General features: G+C 33.7%; 3 protein-coding genes across 10 annotated transcripts; 2 read left to right on the top strand and 1 right to left on the bottom strand.

The window, feature by feature from the left end:
- Nucleotides 1–448: 448 nt before the first annotated feature.
- LOC127944436 (ATP-binding cassette sub-family E member 1) lies at nt 449–9,360 on the bottom strand. 2 transcript variants are annotated; one of them, XM_052540350.1, is made up of 18 exons: nt 9,212–9,360; nt 7,134–7,297; nt 6,974–7,059; nt 6,521–6,618; nt 6,326–6,443; nt 6,118–6,255; nt 5,964–6,033; nt 5,780–5,876; nt 4,725–4,814; nt 4,532–4,653; nt 4,231–4,452; nt 4,101–4,160; nt 3,381–3,439; nt 3,191–3,301; nt 2,044–2,186; nt 1,839–1,961; nt 1,599–1,710; nt 449–963 (listed from the first exon to the last, which is right to left on the bottom strand). In XM_052540350.1, exons 2-18 carry the CDS (start codon nt 7,234–7,236, stop codon nt 916–918), a joined length of 1,800 nt encoding a protein of 599 aa, XP_052396310.1. In that variant the 5' UTR covers nt 7,237–7,297; nt 9,212–9,360; the 3' UTR covers nt 449–915. The 2 variants fall into 2 exon arrangements, with proteins under 2 accessions (XP_052396310.1, XP_052396311.1); XM_052540351.1 differs by having other exon boundaries at nt 7,134–7,291.
- Nucleotides 9,361–9,370: 10 nt separating this feature from the next.
- On the top strand, nt 9,371–13,914 carry LOC127944437 (anaphase-promoting complex subunit 10). Its single transcript, XM_052540353.1, has 5 exons — nt 9,371–9,519; nt 10,897–11,016; nt 11,119–11,209; nt 11,984–12,104; nt 13,489–13,914. Exons 2-5 carry the CDS (start codon nt 10,902–10,904, stop codon nt 13,717–13,719), a joined length of 558 nt encoding a protein of 185 aa, XP_052396313.1. The 5' UTR covers nt 9,371–9,519; nt 10,897–10,901; the 3' UTR covers nt 13,720–13,914.
- A 2,475-nt stretch (nt 13,915–16,389) lies between these two features.
- Nucleotides 16,390–21,852, top strand: LOC127944652 (uncharacterized). 7 transcript variants are annotated; one of them, XM_052540753.1, is made up of 9 exons: nt 16,390–16,558; nt 17,066–17,392; nt 17,465–17,494; nt 18,805–18,819; nt 19,021–19,100; nt 19,768–19,876; nt 19,958–20,071; nt 20,249–20,425; nt 20,578–21,852. In XM_052540753.1, the coding sequence occupies exons 1-9, from the start codon at nt 16,525–16,527 to the stop codon at nt 20,640–20,642; spliced, it is 951 nt and encodes a 316-aa protein (XP_052396713.1). In that variant the 5' UTR covers nt 16,390–16,524; the 3' UTR covers nt 20,643–21,852. The 7 variants fall into 7 exon arrangements, with proteins under 7 accessions (XP_052396713.1, XP_052396712.1, XP_052396711.1 ...); XM_052540752.1 differs by having other exon boundaries at nt 17,465–17,497; nt 18,802–18,819; XM_052540751.1 differs by having other exon boundaries at nt 17,066–17,410.
- Nucleotides 21,853–23,260: the final 1,408 nt, after the last annotated feature.

Raw genomic sequence — 23,260 nt, 5'->3', positions numbered from 1 at the left:
AGTTTCTCACTGCACCTTTATTGCGCTCATCAACCACTTAATGAAAGTTGGTGCCAAATCCCTGTATAAATGAAATTTCTGGTCCGAAAATATGGTTTTAACACCAAACAAATTAAAGATTAAGAATATATTTTCTCAGTTATTGTTATTCTATTTTGACAAAAAGCTTAAGAATCTATTGTCTTTCCATTTTACAGTTGAAGTTCCCTTTAATTAATACACAGACATGCTGCATTACTGGACTATATATATTCCTCAGAGCCTTGTTTTCATCTCAAATACACGCTCTTATCAGAGGAAATAAAATGCATACAGAAAGATGTAGTTTTGACAGCAAATACAAGCCAATTAATATCTTCCTCAGTTGCAGTCTTTCCATTTAGAGTCAGTTTATTCCAAAACGATCTCACTACACCGACGCATCACCCGATATAATTGATGCGACAGGTTTTGAGTAGCTAGTAGTGCGTTTAATATCAGTTTCAGTTGCATTCTTACAAGACTGCCAAAGGCAAATGCCTACTCTTGAGAAATCCGGTTATTTAATATGTAACATCATGCAACATGATTAAAATATTTCATTCAAAATATACAGTTGCATGTTTGGCGTGTGTAAATCGTTTCGCACCACTCTGACCAGAAAGAACTTAAATTGTTAATTACGATAATTCACCCAAAAAACATACATCTTTCAAGGTTTTATTTTTAAATAACGTCCTCTCCTCATCTCAGAGGATTCATGTTGTTGTTTTTTTGTTAAACCACACCAATGGCCAAGAGGAGAGGAGCAGCTGTATGTTTGAAGTGGTGATGGCGGCGATAATTCAGTAAACATATAGGTCCACAGTGCCAGCGTTCACTGGTCTGATGTCATATGGAGCGGATACATTCCTGGAATTCTGTGAAATGGGATCTTCAGTCATCCAGGAAGAAGTAGTTTCCACTCTTCTTTTGTTCCACATCCTTAAAGACGGAAGCAGAAAACGGTGTTTAATTAACAGTTACAAAGCTAATGGCCACTTACCGACACTATATCAAGACCATCAAAGCTCAAGTGGTAGAGCATTGCATTAACAAGCGCAAGGTTGTGGGTTTGATTCCCAGGGAACACATGTAAGGAAATTATTTTTAGCATGAATGCACTGTAAATCGCTTTGGATAAAACCATCTGCTAAATGCATTAATTTTAATTTATTTAGACAATTTATGGAGGATCAGAAGTATGAAACCCCTATTAGGAGGCCCTAAAATCCATATATGTACACATACACACAATTTGACTACTTGACTTTAACTTCATTATCAAGATTTGATGTCAACTCAGTCTAAAGCCTAAATAATTTTGGGTTAAATGCAGGATTATTATAGCATAAAAAATATTTACTATTTAAAAATACTATTTCACATAGTTTTTTTTTAAGTTGAATACTTATTTTTGACACTAAAATAAGTAAAACCTTATATATAAACTACTCTGACATATCTAAAAATGCATACAAATGTCAAAACAAAACCACTCGACTAAAATAAAAAAAATATTAAAATAAATCCCAATTCGAATTTAATGTGTACGGAGTTGTTTCCACGTGCATGTTTACCTTAATGGAATGGAGTTTGTTAATTCTTGGTCTGAAGTTGTTTGGGTCTCTTCTGAACGTGATCTCCAGCTGCGATAAAAACTTGTTCATGCCAGCCAGCAGAGTCTGTGGACTGATGACAAACACATTTCAGCATTAACATCGAGTTTTTAGACTTATAATACAGTAAATATGTCTTTATTGAACATGTAAGAGAACTACCGATTACACAAACGCTATCCGAGCACATAAAGGACGTACGTATTGGCCGTGGTGCTTCTGGATGGGATTCCGTCGAAGACGATGACTCGGTCTGCCAGGTAAGTGGCCATGATGAAGTCGTGCTCCACCACAAACGCGGTCTTCTTCGCGTGAAGGATGAATCTTCACAGCAATTCAAGAAAAGAATCGGTGAAATAGTGACTCAAACACACAGGAACTGCTATGAAAGTGGTGCAGAGGTTACCGTTTGATGACTCTGGCAGCCATCAGACGCTGCTCAGAGTCCAGATACGCAGACGGCTCGTCGATCAGATACACATCCGCAGGTTTCCCTAAACACAGAGCCAAAGCCACACGCTGCAGCTCACCACCAGACAGATTCTGGACCTACAGACACGAAGAGCAGGCACTGGTCTATTAAACTGGGGGGTGTACTTAAGTGTTGTTATTGTTAACAAAAATTGTTAAAATTAGGTTAAATTTTAAATAGAAAAAATACAAAAATAAATAAATATATAAATTAGAATGAAAATATAAAAAGCTAATACTAAATATTGATGAATGTAATAACATTGATTGTTTTTAAGTTTTAAAATTACTAAAAAAAATATTTAAATGCTAAAAAAATATATTTTTAAAAAATGACAAAAAAATGTAATTAAAATAAAAACTGAAAATATAAAAATAATGAAAATAAAAAGAAAAGCCAATTCAAAATATTGATGTACACTATAATAACATTAAGGGTTTTGAAGGTTTAAAATTACTAAAAAATATATCTAACGCTTAATATAAAAATTTTTTAAAGTAAAACAAAAATTACACATTTTAATTCAAATAAAAACAAAAAATATAAGAAAAGCTCATTTAAAATATTGATAAACTAGAATAGTACGAAGGGTGTTTAGCTCCTAAACTTAGAAAAACTTAAAAATAATTAAAACTAAACAGAAATATTAAAAAGATTACTAAAACTTCACATTAAATTTAAAACTACAATTGTTTTAAAGGTGAAACTGTATTAAATAATAAAATAATAATAGAAATACATTTCAAATAAAGCAGAAAAATTAAGACTATAATTTATTTAGAAATGTTACCTTAGCAAATTTTGAGTAATTGTAAGTTTAAGTTCGAATAATACAATTAAAAAACCTTAAAAAAAAAATGGATAACTAAAAGCTACATTTTCAGAACAATTCAATCCATGAGATTCGATTCAATTCCTTATTATAATGTAAAGACCAAGACAAACTCCTGAAGAGGTTTACCACAGCAAGGAACAAGAACATTAACTGCATGCACACACTGTGTACATACAGCACAATGTGGAGAAAACCAGTGACTCATTCCACTCTTAAACAACACTAGAATAACTCTGCTGTACTCACGTCCTGATCGATGATGCTTTCGATCTGCATGGGCTTCATGACGTCAGTGACGAACTGAGGGTGTGTGTACGCGTCTCTGATCTTATCGTGCAGCAGGGCTCGAACGCTGCCCTGAAAACACACCGAACGTCACGACTCCTGCACACTGATGTACATCCTTCACATCAACACAAAACAAACTCAAACTCACTTTAAACTTGGGGCTGATCTTCTGTGGTTTGTAGCTCACGTTCAGGATAGGCACCTCACCTGAGAAACACAACACAAACTCAGTTAGCACAAAAAAACACAAATGAAATGAATGCATGTGTTTGCTTTGCTTGAATATTCATTCACAGATCTGTGCAGATTTGATATCGTTGTGAGATGAAATAAAAATAAAAAGTCCCCCAAAAATCTTTTTTACTTGCCAAAAGAAAATGTATTCATAAACTAAATGTTTATTATTAGTAGCAATTACTCTTAGCAGTAAGAATTTGAAACATAATATGCAGCAGAATTTTATATTTTATTTTAAAACTCTTTAAAACTATTTTTGTTATTTGCTTCCATCATCTTTAATTTTCTTAACATTTTATAGAGAATAATTTTTATGTAATATATACGCTATTTTGTGTAATGTAAATAAATGGGGGAAAATGGAAGCCTAAAAAAAAAAAAAAAAATTTTTTTTTTTTTTTTAAATACAAATTTTTCTTAAATTCTAAAACATTCGCTGATTTTGTTTTTATTTTACATACACATATACATAATTTTTCCAGCTATCTTTGGATTAACTTGGTCAAAAACCTTTAAGCGTACATACATAATATATTTTCTATCTTTGAACAGAATATTACAATTGTATTAGATGTAGATGAATAATTAGTAATTTCCTGAATTGTAATGTTAAATGTGTGCTGATTTTCACCTCCTTCGTCTGGTTTGAGGCCTCCTGCAAGCATCCTGATGAAAGTGGTTTTCCCAGTTCCTGAAAGAGGAAACCCGGTTAATAAACAATAACTCACAGCACAATCAGGCTTCCTTCCCCCTGATCTCACCGTTCTCTCCCAGCATGACCATGATCTCCGAGTCGGTGAACTCTCCTTCTGTGATGGCGAGAGAGAACTCGCCCATGCACTTCTTCATGTTGGGGTACTGATAGCGGCACATCTTCTTCACTTCCTCCTCGGTGGCCGTCTCTGCCACTTTAAACACCAGAGACGTCTCCCTGAAGCGCAGGTTCTCTGTCGGCACGAAGCCATCCAAGAAGATATTGATTCCTGAAGACAGAAAGGCACAAGGTATAGTCAAAACGAAAGGTTTCTGAGCATCACACGCAGGTTTTGGAGAGGGTCGCACCTTCTCGGACGCTGAAGGGCATGGTCACCACACCGTACGCGCTGGGAACGCCGTACAGACAGCAGATGAAGTCCGACAGGTAATCCAACACACTCAAGTCGTGCTCCACCACAATGATGTACCTGCACAGAGGAACACGAGCTGTGAGCACCAGAGATGAGGAGTAACTACAGACACCAGGAGAGCTTCAGACCTGTCTGGAGAGATGAGGGAGCGGATGGTGATGGCAGCTCGCAGCCTCTGTTTCACATCGAGATAACTGGACGGCTCGTCGAACATGAAACTAGAGAAAGAGAAACGGCACTGCTATCAGTGCTGCGGTTCACAAACGGTCATCATTTACTGAATTAAAGATTAAATAAGCGCAGAAATATTTGATTAAAACTAACAATAAAAATTAGAAATGCAGCCTGACATAAGTTTAAAAGTAAAGCGAAGTAAAAAAAAAAAAAAAAAAAAAAAAAAAAAAATTATATATATATATATATAAAAACGCTAACAAAAACGATAAAAGCATATAAAATTATTTTAAAACGGAAGAAAATAGAATAAAAATCAAAGATCTACATATAATAATAGTACTTAGTAAAATAATGCTGAATACTACACCAAACTGAATATATATTAAAAGCCAAATATATATTAAAAACTAAATAACAAAAATTACAGAAGCACAAAATTAGCAAAAAAAAAAAAAAATTATATATATATATATATATATATATATATATATAAAATAAAAAAATATAAAAAATGTTAAGCTGACAAAGCTCTACACACAAAAAATTATTAAATTACTAAAACTAAATCAGAAAATACGAAAACAGAACCTAAAAAAATAATATTGTAAATGTAATTATTAAAATAATGATACAACACCATCATTACAATGAAATAAAACAAGTTTAAATATTAAAATAAAAAACTGAAATATAAATTAGATCTTAAAAAAAAAAAAAAAAAATCTAATAACAGCTCGCAACAAAATTACTGAACCCAAGCTGATAACTGAAAAATAAAGATATAAGCCCAACAAATAAATAATACTAAAATAACACTAATGAAATCTAATAAGTTGTTGCTGAAGTACTAACACGGAAATGACAAAATTAAAACTAAATAGGAACTGATAAATAAAAGTGACATCACAAACGATAATTACAATAAAATTAAGATACGTTTGAGATATACAATTAAGATTAATAAATACTAATATCTAAATAAAATTGAAATGCTACAGGGACTCACATATCAGCTCTCTGAATGCAGACGACCGCGCAGGCGAATCTCTGCAGCTCTCCTCCTGACAGATCCTCAACATTACGCTCACGCAAGTGCAACAGATCTGACCAATCAGAGCAGAGAACCGTCAGAAAGACACTTTTAACACATACACATGATCCTGCATGGAAAGAAAAGCCCGTGTTCGTACCCAGCTGTCCACACACCAGCTCTTCTGTCTTGGTGTCGTCCTTCCTGCTGAGGATGGAGCCTACTGACCCCTGCAGGACAAAAGGAGAATTACAACACGATCAAGCACAAGCAGATTTGACTCCTGATTTCCCTTAGCTGCCGTTCATACCAACCTTAACAGTTTTAGGGATCTGATCAACATACTGCGGCTTTACGATGGCCTTCAGATCGTCTTCCAGGATCTTGGTGAAGTAGTTCTGCAGCTCGGAGCCACGGAAATATGCCAGGATCTCCTGCCAGTCCGGAGGAGCCTGGAAAACCATGCATGAGTTAAGTTAAGATCTGGATTGGGTGTCCGCGTGGCGGATAAGAGAAACTCACATCGAATCTCCCCAGGTTTGGCTTCTGTTTTCCCGCCAGGATTTTCAGAGCGGTGGATTTTCCGATACCGTTAGTTCCCACGAGCCCCAGCACCTCACCTGGACGAGGGATGGGCAACCTGAACAACACGAACACTCGGATTAAAACACGCTAAACACTGAAGCATGACTAATGTGCTGACGACTCGGTTTGCACCTGTGGAGCTTGAAGGAGTTGGCACAGTATCGGTGTGTGGTTTCCTTCTCCAGGTTGCTCGGCAGGTTCACGATCGACAGAGCACCAAACGGACATTTCTACGAGATAAAAAAATAAATCAATATGTATAATTACACTAAAAGAGCTGACTTGATAACGAAAACTCAACTCAACTTTTAATCAGATGATAAAGGATGGAGTAGATATTGTGCAAAGGTGTGGAAATGTTGATCATTTAGAGGCCTTAAAAATGAATGCTAAAACAGTAGGCTTTATAGGGTTAAAATCACTGTCTTTTCAAGTGCCACTGATCGAAGACAGAGAGAAATACAATATTTATCATTGCATTCTTTATTAAACTACTGTTGTACTTCAGTTTGTGCAAAAGCTTTCGTGTGAACAGACACATGAACGCATATAAACACGAAAGGGAGCGGAGGCTCGTTCAATTACCTTGATACAGATTCCACATCCGATGCAGAGAGACTCGGAGATCCAGACGATTTTACTCTGAGGTGTGACCTCGATACACAGCTTTCCTGAGAACACACGTGAACACACATGAGTGACGCGCCGAAGCCGAAATCTGGCGTCTTCAGCGTGCGAATCTTACCCATGCGCACTACCGGACAGCTCTTCTTGCACTCTTGACGGCATTTCTTTGGCTTACACTTGTCATGGTTCACGATAGCGATTCTGGTGTTCCTGTCCGCCATTTCTCTGGTTTGATGTCGCACACCGGCGACGCTGATCTAAAGGAACAGAGGAGGTCTAGACCTCACGAGAAAGAAAGAGAGAGATAAAGATTAATGCCAACAAAACACAAACTGATAATTAAGGTTGCATGATATACTGAAATATTGCAGATTTACAAATCACAATGTGCACATCACAAATGCTTGCAATAGCTGAATAGTTTTGTAATTGTTGTAAAAGACAAAATAGATTTTAATTGTTACGAAAAGAGTTTTAGGTCATGCCATCCATGATTGGGTACCAAAAAATTTGAAATATTGATGTTTGTTATACTAGAAATTGAATTTAAACTAATGTAAAGCATCATCAACCTGCATTAACAAAGTTATTGCATATTTCTTCAATATCATGCAGCCCTATTAATAATGAGAAGTAAATATTCACGACAAAATAAAACTTCCACAAGCTAATAATCAGGCTTGCATAATAAAATAAAACAATCTAAATATAACAGACATACAAATTGCTATGATTTAGTGAAAAAAAGAGAACATGCTAGTTATCTTAAGCTTTTTAAATATAATTTTACACACAAAGCATTATGGTTTTATATTTTGCATTATTTAACAAGTCACTACATGTAGCATTTTTCTTCAGTATAATTAGCTCCTAGCAATCACTCAGAGCAACCTTGCAACCACCCAAACTGTGCATTAAATCGGTTTATCTCTACTGAACAATAGGGGTGGGACAAATATCGTTAGGGCAATATATCGCTGTCCTTCAATGCACTGGTGCCAAATATCGATATTTATGTATCACGTCTGATATCACAAATACTTTCAATGACACACAAGGTTTACATATGAACACACTTGGTTAAAGTAAAAATAAACAGATGCGCTGTATATCAGATGCATGCAGGTCTTAAAGTGACAGCAGCCTAATAGCACTAAACATGCTGACGCTTGACAATCAAGGTACAGTACACCCAAAAATTTTAATTCTGTTATTATTATTTATAATAACAATTGAGATAACCAGCACTTAACCATTTCACAGGCATTTAGACAGTCAGATATCGTGACGTATCAATACAGGATTGTCTTGCAATATATCGATTGGTCACAGAATTGCCGTATGTTGATATTATCAGCATCATAAGCCATGTATCGTATCATTCCCAGCCCTAGTTAACAGACACGGTCTCATTCAAACGACCACATATAATGGAAACCAATCTGATCAAGTTGGAGAGCAAAAACAGCTTAAAACCAGGTCTGGATAGATGTTTCCCCAAGTCAGAGTCAGTCAGACAGCTCACCATCTGGATGAATGAGGTTGCTGAGTCGCTACATCTGACAGAGCACCACGTGACCGCTGTTTAAACACCACACCGTCATCCCACTGAACCCTTTATTAGTCATTTAATTACTAATTAGTTATTTAGCAGATGCTTACACGTAGCGTGGCTCACTGTGGATCCATCGCAGTCTTGTTGGAGTAACAAGAGGCTTACAATCTTGATCAATAACCGTTAAATAAGACTCGAACCTGCAACCTTTCAGACCAGGCCACTAACCAATAAACCAATGGAATCAGACCACTCCTTAATAGACAGCACTTGATTTTAAATTCTCGACGAAAATTACATTCAGAGCTCTGTTACAAAGTGATAAATCATGTTGAATTGAAAGAGTGGACCGTGTTGAACACGTGGAGCCATGTGCGCGCGACGCAGGGGTTTACCTCAGAGAGTTTCCCGCTTTATTTTACCCCCAAACCAAAACGTCATTACACTCGATCTTTCTAAATCATCTTCTCGGGTATAACACACTTCGTTTGGAATAAAGTTCGTTTGATATTAGCGGGAAACGACGGTGTTTTGTGTTTGTGGGGACAGACAAGGCCTCAAACGTTGGGCGACGCACGTCTGTCAAAATACCTATCGGCGTCTGTTTGATTATTATAAGATATCAATAGAACACTGCTCACCTCCCGCTGATGCGAACAGCGCGGTATAACGTGTTAATAAGCGTAGAAAGTCTTCTTTCCGTGCGAACCGACGAACAGCGCGTGGAGCTCCGGCGCGCACCGGTAGCAAAGATGGCGTCAGAGAGAGTGACGCTAAAGGGAGGCGACGCTTGGACGCCACCGGTGACGTGCTCAGAGCGCGCCGATGTGAACAGCTCTCGTGTTTACAATTATATTTGTATTATATTTTTAAGAAAATGTCTCTAAATTAACGTTAACTGTGGAAACAGGAGTAGGAAGACACTTTGTTCGAGTGTTTTTCAGGGACGGTGAGTAACTGTGGGGTTTTTTCTTGTTGTAAAGAATAAAGGTAACGTAACGTTAGTTGTTTTTGAGTAAACTACTGCTTGATGTTCTAAGATTAAAACTAAATTTAAGTCCTTGTTATATTTAAAAAAAAATGCATTTATTAAGTGGTAAGGTGTATTTGTCAGGGTATTGTGATTATTGTAAATACCACACAGTAGAATTTTCTTAACCATATTCATTACATGACTTTTTGTAAATTGAACAATGATAAAACGCCACACTTCTGAAAAACGTATACACTTTTAACGAGGTCTCTTCTGTTCATCATGGCTACATTTATTTGATCAGAAATACAGAAAAAAACTGTAATATTGTGAAATATTATTGTCATTTTAAATACTGGTTTTCTATGTTAATATACTTTAAAATTTAATTTATGTATGTGATGCAAAGTTGATTTTTCAGCATCATTACTCCAGTCTTTAGTGTCACATGATCCTAATATGCTGATTTTTAGTTTTAATTTAGCTTCTTAATATTTTTTTGGAACCTGTGATACTTTTTGTGAATAAAGTGAAAAATAACACCAATTATTTAAAATTATAAATATTTTCTAACAAATAGTTTATCACTTTTTATTAATTAAACACATCCTTGCTGAATAAGAGCATTCATTTCTAAATATATATATATATATATATATATATATATATATATATATATATATATATATATATATATATATATATTCCCTATACAATAGAATGTGTCCTGTTTTTTTCTGAGTAAAAATAATGTCTATCATACATTTTTAACATGATTTACAGAAGATACCCACTAAAATGTAATTCAGTTTAACAAAAGCTTATAAACCCAAAAAATTCATCCATATTTAAGAATCACTAGATGACAGTAAATGACTCTGTTTAAGGATCAGATTGCAGCCCCAAAAACTAATTAATTGCAATTTTAAATCTTCACTAATCTTTGCCACCATCCTTCAAACCACTAGTTTTTCCCCACTTTTTAATAATTTTCAAATTTAATAAAACTTTAAGTGTTTTTTTTTCCAGTTTAACATGCATATATCTGTTACGCTGAATGATGAAGAAAGTAGACACTTTACTTGCATTTAATATGCTTTTCATTTGCAAATTTAAGTGTGTTTGTAAAATAATGTTTTTTTTTTTAAATAATAATGAAAAGATTATACCATAGTTGTAGTGTTTTAGGCATGTAATACTATATTTCTCTGCGATTCTTTCTAAGTCAGAACTCCAGATTTATGTCAAATGTATGTGTAAGCCAATATCACACTGTATCATTTCAGCATCTTTTATTCTTCCTGTGGGAGTTTAATTCCATCCATGTGGTCTGTCCTCTTTTATACTCCTCAGTAACAATGGCGACCACCACTAAAACCCCCCCAGGTGCAGACCCCAAGCAGCTGGAGCGCACGGGGACCGTCCGAGAGATCGGATCACAGGCCGTGTGGTCGCTGTCCTCGTGCAAGCCAGGTTTGTGTGTGTCTCTGTGTTTGATGATTGCACACCTGATAAATGCATCTCTTGTTTTGCTCTGTTTAGTTGTTTCTTCATTCAGTGTGTTTCTGTGTGAAGGGTTTGGAGTCGACCAGTTGAGAGATGATAATCTGGAGACGTACTGGCAGTCTGACGGCTCTCAGCCACATCTGGTGAACATTCAGTTCAGGTAGAGCTATGTGTGCATATATATATATATATATATATATATATATTAATATTTAAATTCCTAGAAAAGTGGAAAATTATTATAAGGTCAGGGAAAAATCATGTAGGTTTATTTATTGAGTACATTTGTAATATTCATACAACTCGAAAATATTTAACTAATTAAATTAAGTTTGTGTTTACATTTTAAAATATAAGTTTTTTAATCCTTATAGTGTAATAAATTAAGTCTTAAGACCAAAAATCAATAGGGACAGTGAATTTCAAGTATTTTAAAACAATATTTAATTTAATTTAGTGTTTTAAATATTTAATTTAACTTATTTTATGTACCTCTCATTGATCATTAAATTTTATTATATCATATAAAAGCATTATGTCTTGTAACAATCCTGCTCTCTAGATACTAAAAAGGCATTAATATATATATCTCACAGACAGTCTTTAAAGTTTTTGTAACTTAAGTTGTCTGCTCAAATTCGGTCTCTTGTATTGAATTGTCAGTGCTGATTACATATAATCTCCACACTTTTATAGATTTTCTATTAAAAATTGTTCTGTGCTTATAAAATTAGGCTTTAGACTTATTTAAACAAAACTCTGACCTGAGATCAGTACATACAGCATGTTTAGTAACAGTAAAACATAATTATGATGCATATTATAATGATCATATTCACAGCGTGGGCTCCTCCCGAGGTCTGTTCATGCCTCTGCTAACTGTATGTGTTTCAGTAGATTCAGAGAATGTTTCCTCTCTGTTGTGTCCTGTCAGGAGGAAAACCACTGTGAAAATGCTGTGTATTTATGCCGACTATAAATCGGATGAGAGCTACACTCCCAGCAAGATCTCGGTCAGAGTGGGAAACAACTTCCACAACTTGCAGGAGATCCGGGTAAGAAACACACATCACGTCACAGTCATAATCTATGTGTGTGGTGCTGTTAGCATTGAATTGCTGTGTGTGCCCCCTTTTGGACTGATGACTGACTGACCCTAATATATACTGCTGATTAAAAGTTTGGGATCAGTAAGACTTTAAATAATAATTATTTTTTTTTTTTAAAGAAGTGTCTTCTGCTCATCAAGGCTGCATTTATTTGATCAAAAATACAGAAAAAAACAGTAATATTGCAAAATGTTATTACAATATGAAAAAATAGTCTCTATATTAATATCTTTTAAAATATAATTTATTTCTGCAATGCAAAGCTGAATTTCCATCAGCCATTACTCCAAAATAAAGTGTCACATGACCTTCAGAAATCATTCTAATCTGCTGATTTATTATTAGAATTTTTGTCAAAATAATTTTTGGGGGAACTTTACTTTTTTCATGATTCTTTGTTGAATAAAAAGTTAAAAAGAACCGCATTTAAAAAAAAAAAAAAAAATATATATATATATATATATATATATATATATATATATATATATATATATATATATATATAAATCAACAATATCTACTAAAAAACAATATCTACTAAATCTACTAAATACACAACTTTACGACATCCTTGCTGAATAAAAGTTTTAATTTCTTTCAAAAAGAGAAAGAACTAAAAATGTACTGACTGTAGAGTGTATTGTTAGAAAATATTTATATTTTACAAAAATGCTCTTCCTTTTTAACGTTTAATTCATCACAGAATCCTGAATAATTCCAAAGGTCCAAATATATATATATATATATATAAGCAGCACAACAGTTTCAACATTGATAATAAATCAGCATATTAATATGATCTCTGAAGATCTTGTGACACTGAAGACTGGAGTAATGATGCTGAAAATACAGCGGAGCATCACATAAATAAATTAGATTTGAATGTATATTAAAATAGAAATTTTTTTATTTTACATCATAATATTTCACAATATTAAATTTTCACCCGGTATTTTTAATCCAATAAATGTAGCCTTGATGAAAAATCATAAAAAATCATTATGATCCCAAACTTTTGAACAGTAGTGTATATTTATAAATGTATATGAATAAAAACGATTTAAATATAAACTATATCATAGAATAAAATATTAATAATATATATTAATAAAAAGTATAATAGTATCTCAATGATGCACTATGGTCTCTATCTTCTTGTATAGTAAATCAATGCATAGCTCAAATCAACATTCCCTGAGTTATTGATTCATTTAGTATTTAATCTTATAATAAGCAGAATAATGTGCATCTTTACCAGATTAATCCTTTCTTTGTGACTAGAGCGCTGTTTGTGTGTGTGTGTGTGTGTGTGGTGTGTGTGTGAGAGCAGCAGCTGGAGATGGTGGAGCCGAGCGGTTGGATTCACATCCCTCTGTTGGATCTGGTGAACAATCCCATCAGGACCTTCATGATCCAGATCGCCGTGTTGGCCAACCACCAGAACGGACGGGACACGCACATGCGGCAGATCAAAGTCTACACGCCCGTGGAGGAGAGCTCCATCGGCAAATTCCCACGATGCACCACTGTGGACTTCATGATGTACCGCAGCATCAGATGACCGGAGCTTCTGCTCGAATGGACGGATTTAGATGCATGCTCTGCCTTCCCATAAGACTCTGTTCTAGAATTAAATGGTTTCAGATGGTTTAAAATGTGTTTTGTAAAGAAAACAGTTCAAAGTTAATTTTATGTAAATGCAAATCTACAGGAAATACATGTTGTTGTTTTTTAAATAAAGAAAACCTGTCCTGTATCCCTTGATGCTGTGTTACAGAAGAATGGATCAGTTTAGCTTGCTTTATCCATTTGGCAGAGGATTGATCACTCAATTGCTTGCTTTTATATGCAGCTCTGCGTTTGTATCAGTCCCAGGTTGCTACAAAGAGCCCCTTTAAGGAATAACTACAAAGTTTTTGAGCTTAATGCCATACAGAGATAAATATTCTTATTTAAACATCCAAACATATCTTCAGAAGTTCAGTTTGAGACAATCAGTAGTGAATATCAACAAACACTTTTAATTCTGCTTGTATTACCATTAATGATTAAATAACATTTTTGGGTTAAAAGTGTAGAATTTATAAAGTGTGATATGTCAGGCCTTTCATTTAGTGCTTGTAGTTAAACATTCTAACACCTCTATTAGAAAAGTAAGAGGTTGTTTTATTCTAATATTTTTAGGTTAAAAGTGTAGGATGTATAGCAAAAATGTAGTTCTGTACATTTAAAAGTTAAAATTTAGGATTTGTTAAGCTGTAGTACTTGTAGTTCACATTTAAGCATTCAAACAAATCTATTAGAAAAGTAAGAAGTTGTTTTATTATCATTATTAATACAATAATATTTTTAGGTTAAACGTGTAGGATTTATAACCCAAAATGTAGTTCTGTACAAGTTATGATTTAGGATTTGTTTAGTCGTAGTACTTGTAGTTCACATTTTATCATTCAAACAAATATATCAGGTGAGGAATAGAGATCTAGTTTTATGACCATTATTAATGAATTTGTGTGTGTGTGTGTGTGTGTTAAAATTGTAGGATTTATAATACAAGATGTAGTACTTGTATAGTTAAAATTTTATTGTTAAAATTTAGGATTTTTAATGTAAGATGCAGTACTTGTAATGCACATTTAAACATTCAAACAAATCAATCAAGGAACAGATATCTAGTTTTATTTTCATTATAAATGAAATAATATTTTTGATTTAAAAGGGAAATATTTATACTGTACGATATTTCACTTCTTGTATTTAGTACTTGTAGTTCACATTTAAATGTTCAGACGTGCATTAAAAAGTTTTGTTTGAGACACTTAGTCGCGTACATATCGACAAGAATATTTCGATTTTTGGGTTAAAAGTGTAGGAATTACAATGTACAGTATGGCACTTCTTGCATCCAGTACTTGTAGTTAACATTTAAACATTCAGTCATGTTTAGTTTGATACCCTTTTTGTGTGTAAATATTGACAAGCATATTAAGGTTGAATGTGTAAGAAATATAGATCCCATTTTATGAGGATTATTAATTGAATAACATTTTTGGGTTATAAAATAAGATGTACTTGTACTTCACATGTAAACATTTTTAAAAAAAATCTATCAGGTAAGAAATAGATATCTAATCCTACTATCGTTATTAATGGGATAACACTTTTGGGTAAAGAATGTAGTATTTATAATGTCAGATGTAGTACTTGTAGCTCACATTTAAACATTCAAACATGCATTAAAAAGTTTAGTTTGAGATACTTATTAGCATGTAAATATTGACACGCACATTTATTTAGACAAGTATTCAGATAGGAAACAGTGATCTGCTTTTTTATTAGCATGATGAATAATGATAACTTTTGATCAAAAGTGTAAGATTTATAAAGCACTTTTTGCATGCAGTACTTGTAGTTCACATTTAAACATTTCAGATATGCATTTCGAAAGTTTAGTTATACAAGCACAGCAAAATTCAGCTTTGTTTGAGAGTTATGGCTGTAATGTGGCTGGTTTACACCTGCCGTGCCATTTTTTGAAAACATTTACAACTTTGCTGCATAATTTTATTTATTTACATTTTTTGGCTTTGTTTTATTGCCCTTATACCTCACCCAGTATATTACCTTATACCTTTCCCTTTTTTTTGTATAGCTAATTGCTTTACTTATGAGTTAATTATTCTATTGTGTAAGTGCAAACATTATGCTCAGCCTTGGACAAAAAGGTCAGATCAGTAAACACTTGTCCACCAGGGGGGCTCTTTAGCAAAACAATCAGATGAATGTTCACTACAGGCTAAAACGGAACTAGCAGCATACTAAACTTAGAATGCATTTCATTGATTTGAACTTTTGCAAAACAATAGGTGTAAACAAAGCAGATCAAATGTTGCTAAATGTCTTATTTCTTTGCATTAGTTATTTAATTCTAAATCTGATCATGATTATGCAACTATATTTGCACCCCAAAAAATGTAAATATTGAAACAACATGTAGCCTGTTTGTTGCAGCCAAACATTTCAATATGCATTGAAAAGTTTACTTTAAGAGACTTAGTAACATGTAAATATCAACAAGCATGATTAGAAAATTCATTAGGTAAGGAAATTAAATAATTAATTTTGGAATAACATGTTTGGCTCAGATGTATATGATGTAATGTCTTGCATTTCATGCTTGAACTTCCTCTGAGCAGTTAGAAAAGGTGCATGTTTGCATGTGTGTCTCTGTGCTGCTGACATCCTGTTCAGGCCCTTCTGTGGTTTGCATGATTCGGAGGCGATGATGACAAACTGTCAGAGAAAAAAAATTCAGTTTAGGTGGAGCAGGACCTTTACAATTAACCAAAGTAAACCGGACTGAAAGATGCGCACTTACTGTGTACTTCTACACATTTTTGGTGAGTTAATTTAGTTTTTAGTTTTTAGTTTTTTTGGGGGAGTAGTGTATGAGCAAAGCTAACTAATTTGATCAAATGTAACAATATTTATCTTCTTTGTTTATATAAATAGAAAACGCAAATATGTGTCTGTTAAAACATTAAATTAGTTTCTAGAAAAATACAATTATTTATTAGTTTTAAACGTATATATATATATATACAAAATAAATATTTAATATAATATCTCTTCAGTACCAGTTGTTTTCCCTTTGTTAGTGATGAGATTAAAATAAAAAGCAAATGCTTCTCAAACAACATTTCTCCTGAGAGAATTATTTCTCCTAATGAATGATTGATGCAAAATGTTATAGATGCTGAATTTAATAAACCTTATATATAGTCACACTTTATTTTAAGAACCAATTCTCACTATTAAATGATTATTAACTATGAACCTTTTGCTCTATAAGCTTCTAGTTTGTTGCTTATTAATAGTCAACATGCATTCTTTCATTCTACTTTCAGCTGCTCTCCTCTTGTGTGATTATGGGATGTTCTCCAAGCCGTCACCGTCTCCATCAGAGATGTCCACCACCTCAATATCAGCCACATCTGACTCTCACACTACTGGGATGACAACAGAATCAGTAACTACTGGGAATGACACGAGCTCGTATACCTCTGATGAAGAAGTGTCAGCTGATTTTAAAGATACAACTGAGAGCAGTGGAGAGGATCCTGAAAATGATTTTAAAAGTCGGAATGAAAGCGTCAGTGTAGTGATCTCTTCAACCACACATCCATCGAGCACCACACATCCATCGAGCACCACACATCCATCGAGCACCACACATCCATCGAGCACCACACATCCATCGAGCACCACACATCCATCGAGCACCACACATCCATCGAGCACCATACTTGTGAAGCACCATAAAGAAGAAAGCATAGGTTGGTGGATTTCTTATGAATTATTAGGTGGTTATGTTTAATGGAAGCTGTTACTGTAGTATTATTAAACTGTGTCTCTGAATGCCGTTATTACTTATAGACATTGTCTTGTGTATTTGTGTTGGGACAGCCATTGAGCTTTCAGCAGAGTTCAAGCGCAGTCTAGATAGTGGTTTGAAGGGCTTGTATTTGTAATATATAAATACAGTAAAATAGTTAAATATTTTTACAATTTTAACGAACTGTTTTCTGTGTGAATATCTGTTAAACTATAATTTATTTCTGTGATGTTCCGCTGTATTTTCAGCATCATTCCTCCAGTCTTCAGTGTCACATGATCTTCAGAAATCATGAAAATATGATGATTTGCTGCTCAAGAAACATTTCTGATTATTATTAATGTTGAACACAGTTGTGCTGCACAATATTTTTGTGGAGACAATGATACATTTGATTTTTCATGATTCTTTGAAGATAAAGTTCAGCATTTCTTTAAAAAAACGAATCTTTTGTAACTTTATAAATGACTTTATTTTCCCTTTTGATCAATGTAATGCACCTTTGCTAAATAAAATTATTAATTTCTAGATGCTGATTTATATAAAATTCAGCTTTGATCACAGTAATAAATAGCATTTTAACATAATAAATTCACATAGAAAACTGTTATATTATAATATTTCTCAGTAATAATATTTCAGAGTTTTTAAAGGATCTTTGATCAAATAAATGCAGCTTTATACATTATTTCATACTTTTGACTCGTATCATGATGACTATTCTGTGTTTTGAAATTTGTGGAAAAGTCTGTAAAATACTTTTTAAATAATAAAACAAAACACATTATAAATAGTGCATTTATAAGACAGAAGTGGAGCCAGAAAAGAAAAGAAAAAGTGGACTTTAAGATTTATTTTTTATAATTTTACATGCATAGCAGCTAAAACATACAAGACGTTTGTGACAAGTTGAGAAAATAGCAGAAAGCAGGGCGGCTTTGAGATGTGAGTGTGAGTGAGTGGGTGAGAGATTGAGCTCGTTCCTTGCTTTTGAATGTAGACTCACCACATCAGCAACATCTCTCTCTCTCTCTCTCCCTCTCTCTCTCTCTCTCTCTCTCTCTCTCTCTCTCTGTTCTGCATAGTTTTAACAGCATGCTTGTAGACTCGCACCAAAGCTTTTTATTCATCACAAATGGTTATATGATAACTGCATGCTCTCAAAAGCAGATAGTGATTTCTCAGTGTATCTGAGCTCATTCTGCTGGGTCTTGGTTGGTTTGTTGTAACGCGATCGTTGTTCTGTTTCAGGAAAGTTAACAGGAGGTGAGCTCGACTCTCTGCACATCACAGCGTCTGCTTCGATGAAGATAGGAAACACATCCTTTCTTCCTGTCTTAATGTTTCTGCACACTCCACTCTTTTATTTACTCTGACACATTAAAATCACGTTCATGTGCTGACGTTATACCTGTTCCCTTTATAAACTAATAATCACAACATCACATCTCTGTTTGTTGTTGACAGGCATCATCATTTTGGTAATCATCCTGATCCTGATTTTTTGTCTGCTTGGCATTTTGTTTTTTCTGAGAAAGAAAGCAAGGGTAAGATTTAATAGTTTTGGATCTTTATTAGTAAAAATAAAAATGAGTAAAAATCAGCTATGTTTACTAGCTTTTCATAAGTAGATTCAATGATATGTGTCAGGAGAGTTTATTTATTTATTATTCAAAAAGCATGCAGCGTTCTGATTGTTAGCTAAGAATATGTTTTGAATTTAATTGATTGATTTTATGTTTGTTTACTTACCTATTTCCAGATGCTTTAAATGCTCTTTAGGTATTATTATTATTATATTGCTTAAATCACTTACACCAAAGAGAGTCACACTGTCATTTCTTGCAAAGATTTTATTATTATTTATTAAAAGTTTGTGTCTCCTATATCTAACTAAATTAGAATTTTTTTTTTTTACAGAATCCTAGAATGCATTTCATAAAATACAAATTTTAAATGAATAAAATTAAAATTTAACATGCATTACTTAATAATTTTAAACCCTTTTTTTATTTTTAAGCTGTAAAATGCTCATTAGGTCGAGAGCTCACTAAGGTTTGGAACAGTCACTGACATTGAGAGGAATTTTGCATTTATTCACACACACACACACACACACACACACACGCACACACACACACACACACACACACACACCTAGTATAAAGTGATCTACAGTATTCTAATTGTATTTCTCTTGCACTGTGATTGTAGAGTTACTCATTTGATCTTACTCGTGTCGAAGGACCTGGCAATGATTATGACACCCCGCTCAAGAGCGACCAACAAGGCGTGAGCTATGAACAAACCAACAAAGGCAAGTGTGAGTGTAAAACACACACCTTCATGTGTGCAATCTGCTCAGAAACTCACAATCAACGCGTGTTCACGTCTCTCTGCTCAGATCTGCCTGTGTCTTTGAATTTCATACAAGAAGACAAGTCTGAGGAAAAGACCAATTCGATAGCAAACGGCTCTGCAGGAGAGAAACCCGAACAAACACCTACCAGTGAAAACGGTGAGGTGCATCAGCGCTCGCTTGTGACAAAACCTGATGCAAACAGCAGCATTTTACATTGCTTTGGCAGAATTGCATGCATTTTTTGCATGCATGATGGCCACTGTTTTCCTTAATTGGGAGGAAAATGAACGGGTTGTTTGTATTCACTTTATTGTTTTCCATATAATCTTAAAGATGCCCCAGAAGAGAACAGTTTGTCTTCAGACTCGAGCTCGTCTACGCCAGTGAAGAAAGTGGAGTTTAACCTGGATCTGGATCTGCTTGGGAGTGAATCTGAATTCAGTGGTCCGACCGAAGCCGAAGCAACAGATGCGGCGCAGAATGAAAACAACAATAACGTCACTAATGCTGGTCAGTACAACCAAGAAAATTCATTGGCCAACATGCCTGAGGAATGATTTAGGCCTCTTATTTAAAAAAAAAAAAAACAATGTTATACATTTTAGGACTATGCATGTGCAATACTGTAAGTTTACACTCTCATTGGGTTTTATGCATTACAGGACGAGGAACAGCAGAAGATATCTTCACTGAAATCAGTCTAGACGAGCCAAAGGAACATGCATAGCGTGTGTTTCCCATCCAACAATCAAGATCTCTGGTCTAAATATATGATGCCTGGATCCAGACTATATGAGTGCTACCGAGTCGGTAACACTTTATAATAACTGCACACTATTAATCATTAATTAAGCATTAGTAAACAGATAATTCATAATTTATAAAGCATTAATAGACAGTAATAAGCAGTTTATAAATAAAGATATAAATGCTTTATTCTTTATTTAAAAGCATATCTATAATGTGTTTAATAATTGTATTTTCATACTTTATTCATGATCAATGTATCATTTCTCAATGAAGTATAGCATTATTTACAAACCAGTTATTTGGGAGTTGCCAGGGATTCATAAGATCACAAGAAATGTAGTAAATTCAGGTAGTTATAAAGCATTTAGTAGTGGTCAGTTAACTATTTATGTGAGCTCATCTAAAGTGAGGACTAGTTATGCCTTGTAAAGCATTTATAAAGGATATTTAAAGGCTCAGTTATCTTCTTAACAAAAAAACGGAAACAAACACAACACAGTGATACAGAACATAGAAATATTAACTTTAAGCTTTAGCTTTACAAGGCATAAATAGTCCTCACTTTAGATTAGCTCACAAAAATAGTTAACTAACAACTACATTTGTTTTATAACTACCTGCATTAACCCTGAATTACAGTAGAAATACATGTTAATAAACCATTTATTAACACTATAAGTAACTATTACTATATGTCTGAATAAAAAGATGTATGAATGCACATTTAAATAGTTTATTAATAATTTACTTACAATTTCTAAGTGATCTTATGAACCACTGACAACTCCTTAATAACTGGTGTGTAAATAATGCTATACTTAATTTAGAAATGATAAATTAATCATTAATAAAGTATGAAAAACAATTATTAAATACATTATAGATATGCTTTAGTACAGGTATCTGTATTTATAAACTGCTTATAAATGTCTATTAATGCTTTATAAATGATGAATTAACTGTTTCCTAATGCTTAACTAATGATTAATAGCATGCAGTTATTATAAAGTGTTACCAAAGAGTCCTTTTGACATCCTCACTTCAAGTTTCATCTAGCGTTAAAAAAGATTGTATACTGTACATAAAAAAACAACATTGAATCATTAAAGTTTATGTAAAAAATGTTAGCATACGAATGCTGTATAAAATAATTTGTGGCTGTAATAAACGTTCTCTGTGTAATGCAAGTGTGTTTTTGACTGATGCTTTCCGTTAAAGGGACAGTCGCCCTCAAATCAAAATTAAGTCATCATTTACTCTCCCTTGTATGCCCATCTTTTTTTGTTTCTGAACACAAAATTAGATTATTATATCCCGTGCCTTTTGTTCATATAATGGCAGACAGTTCTGGGTAGATTACAAATTGCATGATAAAAACTGTAGTCAGTAATGTAATCTAGATTACTCGTTTAAGGCAATGTATTCTGACTAGATTATTTATGACGGCAGTGTTTTGTAACTTGCATAATTATTCATCTCATACGTCTCATCTCATGTGAGGTGTAGGTGCTGGAGGTGATTGGAGATGTTTTTCTTTAAGTGGTCACTTCTGTGGTCGACATCTTTAAGGACGGCGCACCGAATGCTTAGAAAATACAATGAATGCCTACCTTATCAGTCTTCCCTTCTGAGACTTCAAATTAATTTACATGACACTTATACGTCCGTTATGTATCCTGAAAGCCCTCTCAATTCAATATGACACATGGTAGACTTTTTTTTAGAAAATATATTATTGAGAAATCTAGTAGAAAAAAGCAGAAATGCCAATGTGCATAATCTGTAATCACGTAGTCCATAAAAAAGATAACTGTAATGATATTATGAGCATATGTCTAATTACAAGTATGACATGTAATGCAGATGTTGCATGGGATCATTCTGCATACTTTTGCATCTTTTTCTAAAAAGCCATTATGCAGGACATTTGTTTTCATCAAAATGAATTAAAACAGTGAAATGTAAACTCAGAATAGGATGCAAACCTGCAATAATTATATGCTAAACAACACAAATGTATCTAATCCCATTTTATTAACTAATGTCTTTGCTGCTGACCTTTGATGATCCAGTTCAACCGTACTAATAAGCAAAAATGACTTCAGATAAACTAACAATTGTGCTTCATTGTTTTTTTTTATTGCTGAAGACTGCTCCTCTGTTTACAGACGTGCATTTTGTATGTGGGTTTGTTCATTACACTTTTTGGTGTGAAATTGCTTTTACATTTGCTATAAATAAAACTTCTTACATGAAAAACAATCAAGCCCTGCTCATATTTAAAAAGTAATGCAAAAGTAACGTAATGCATTACTTTCCATAAAAAGTAACTAAGTAACATAATTAGTTACTTTTTAGGGAGTAACGCAATATTGTAATGCATTACTTTTAAAGTAACTTTCCCCGATACTTGGGGGTGATGCATTACAGTAACACAAGTCATGTCATCTCATTGCTTTTCCAAGTAACTGCTAAGTAACACATTACTTTTAATTCACAAGAAAAGAGATACTTTATCAAATACAGTTACTTTGTTTCCCGTTTATTGATTGACAGCTCTCCTGTGTGCTGTTTATAACATGGTCTTACTGTAGT

This window comes from Carassius gibelio, chromosome A23 (genome assembly GCF_023724105.1).
Source record: "Carassius gibelio isolate Cgi1373 ecotype wild population from Czech Republic chromosome A23, carGib1.2-hapl.c, whole genome shotgun sequence".
Classification (NCBI taxonomy): Eukaryota; Metazoa; Chordata; class Actinopteri; order Cypriniformes; family Cyprinidae; genus Carassius; species Carassius gibelio.
The sequence above is the reverse complement of the archived record's forward strand: the minus strand, read 5'-3'. Positions and strand labels throughout refer to the sequence as shown.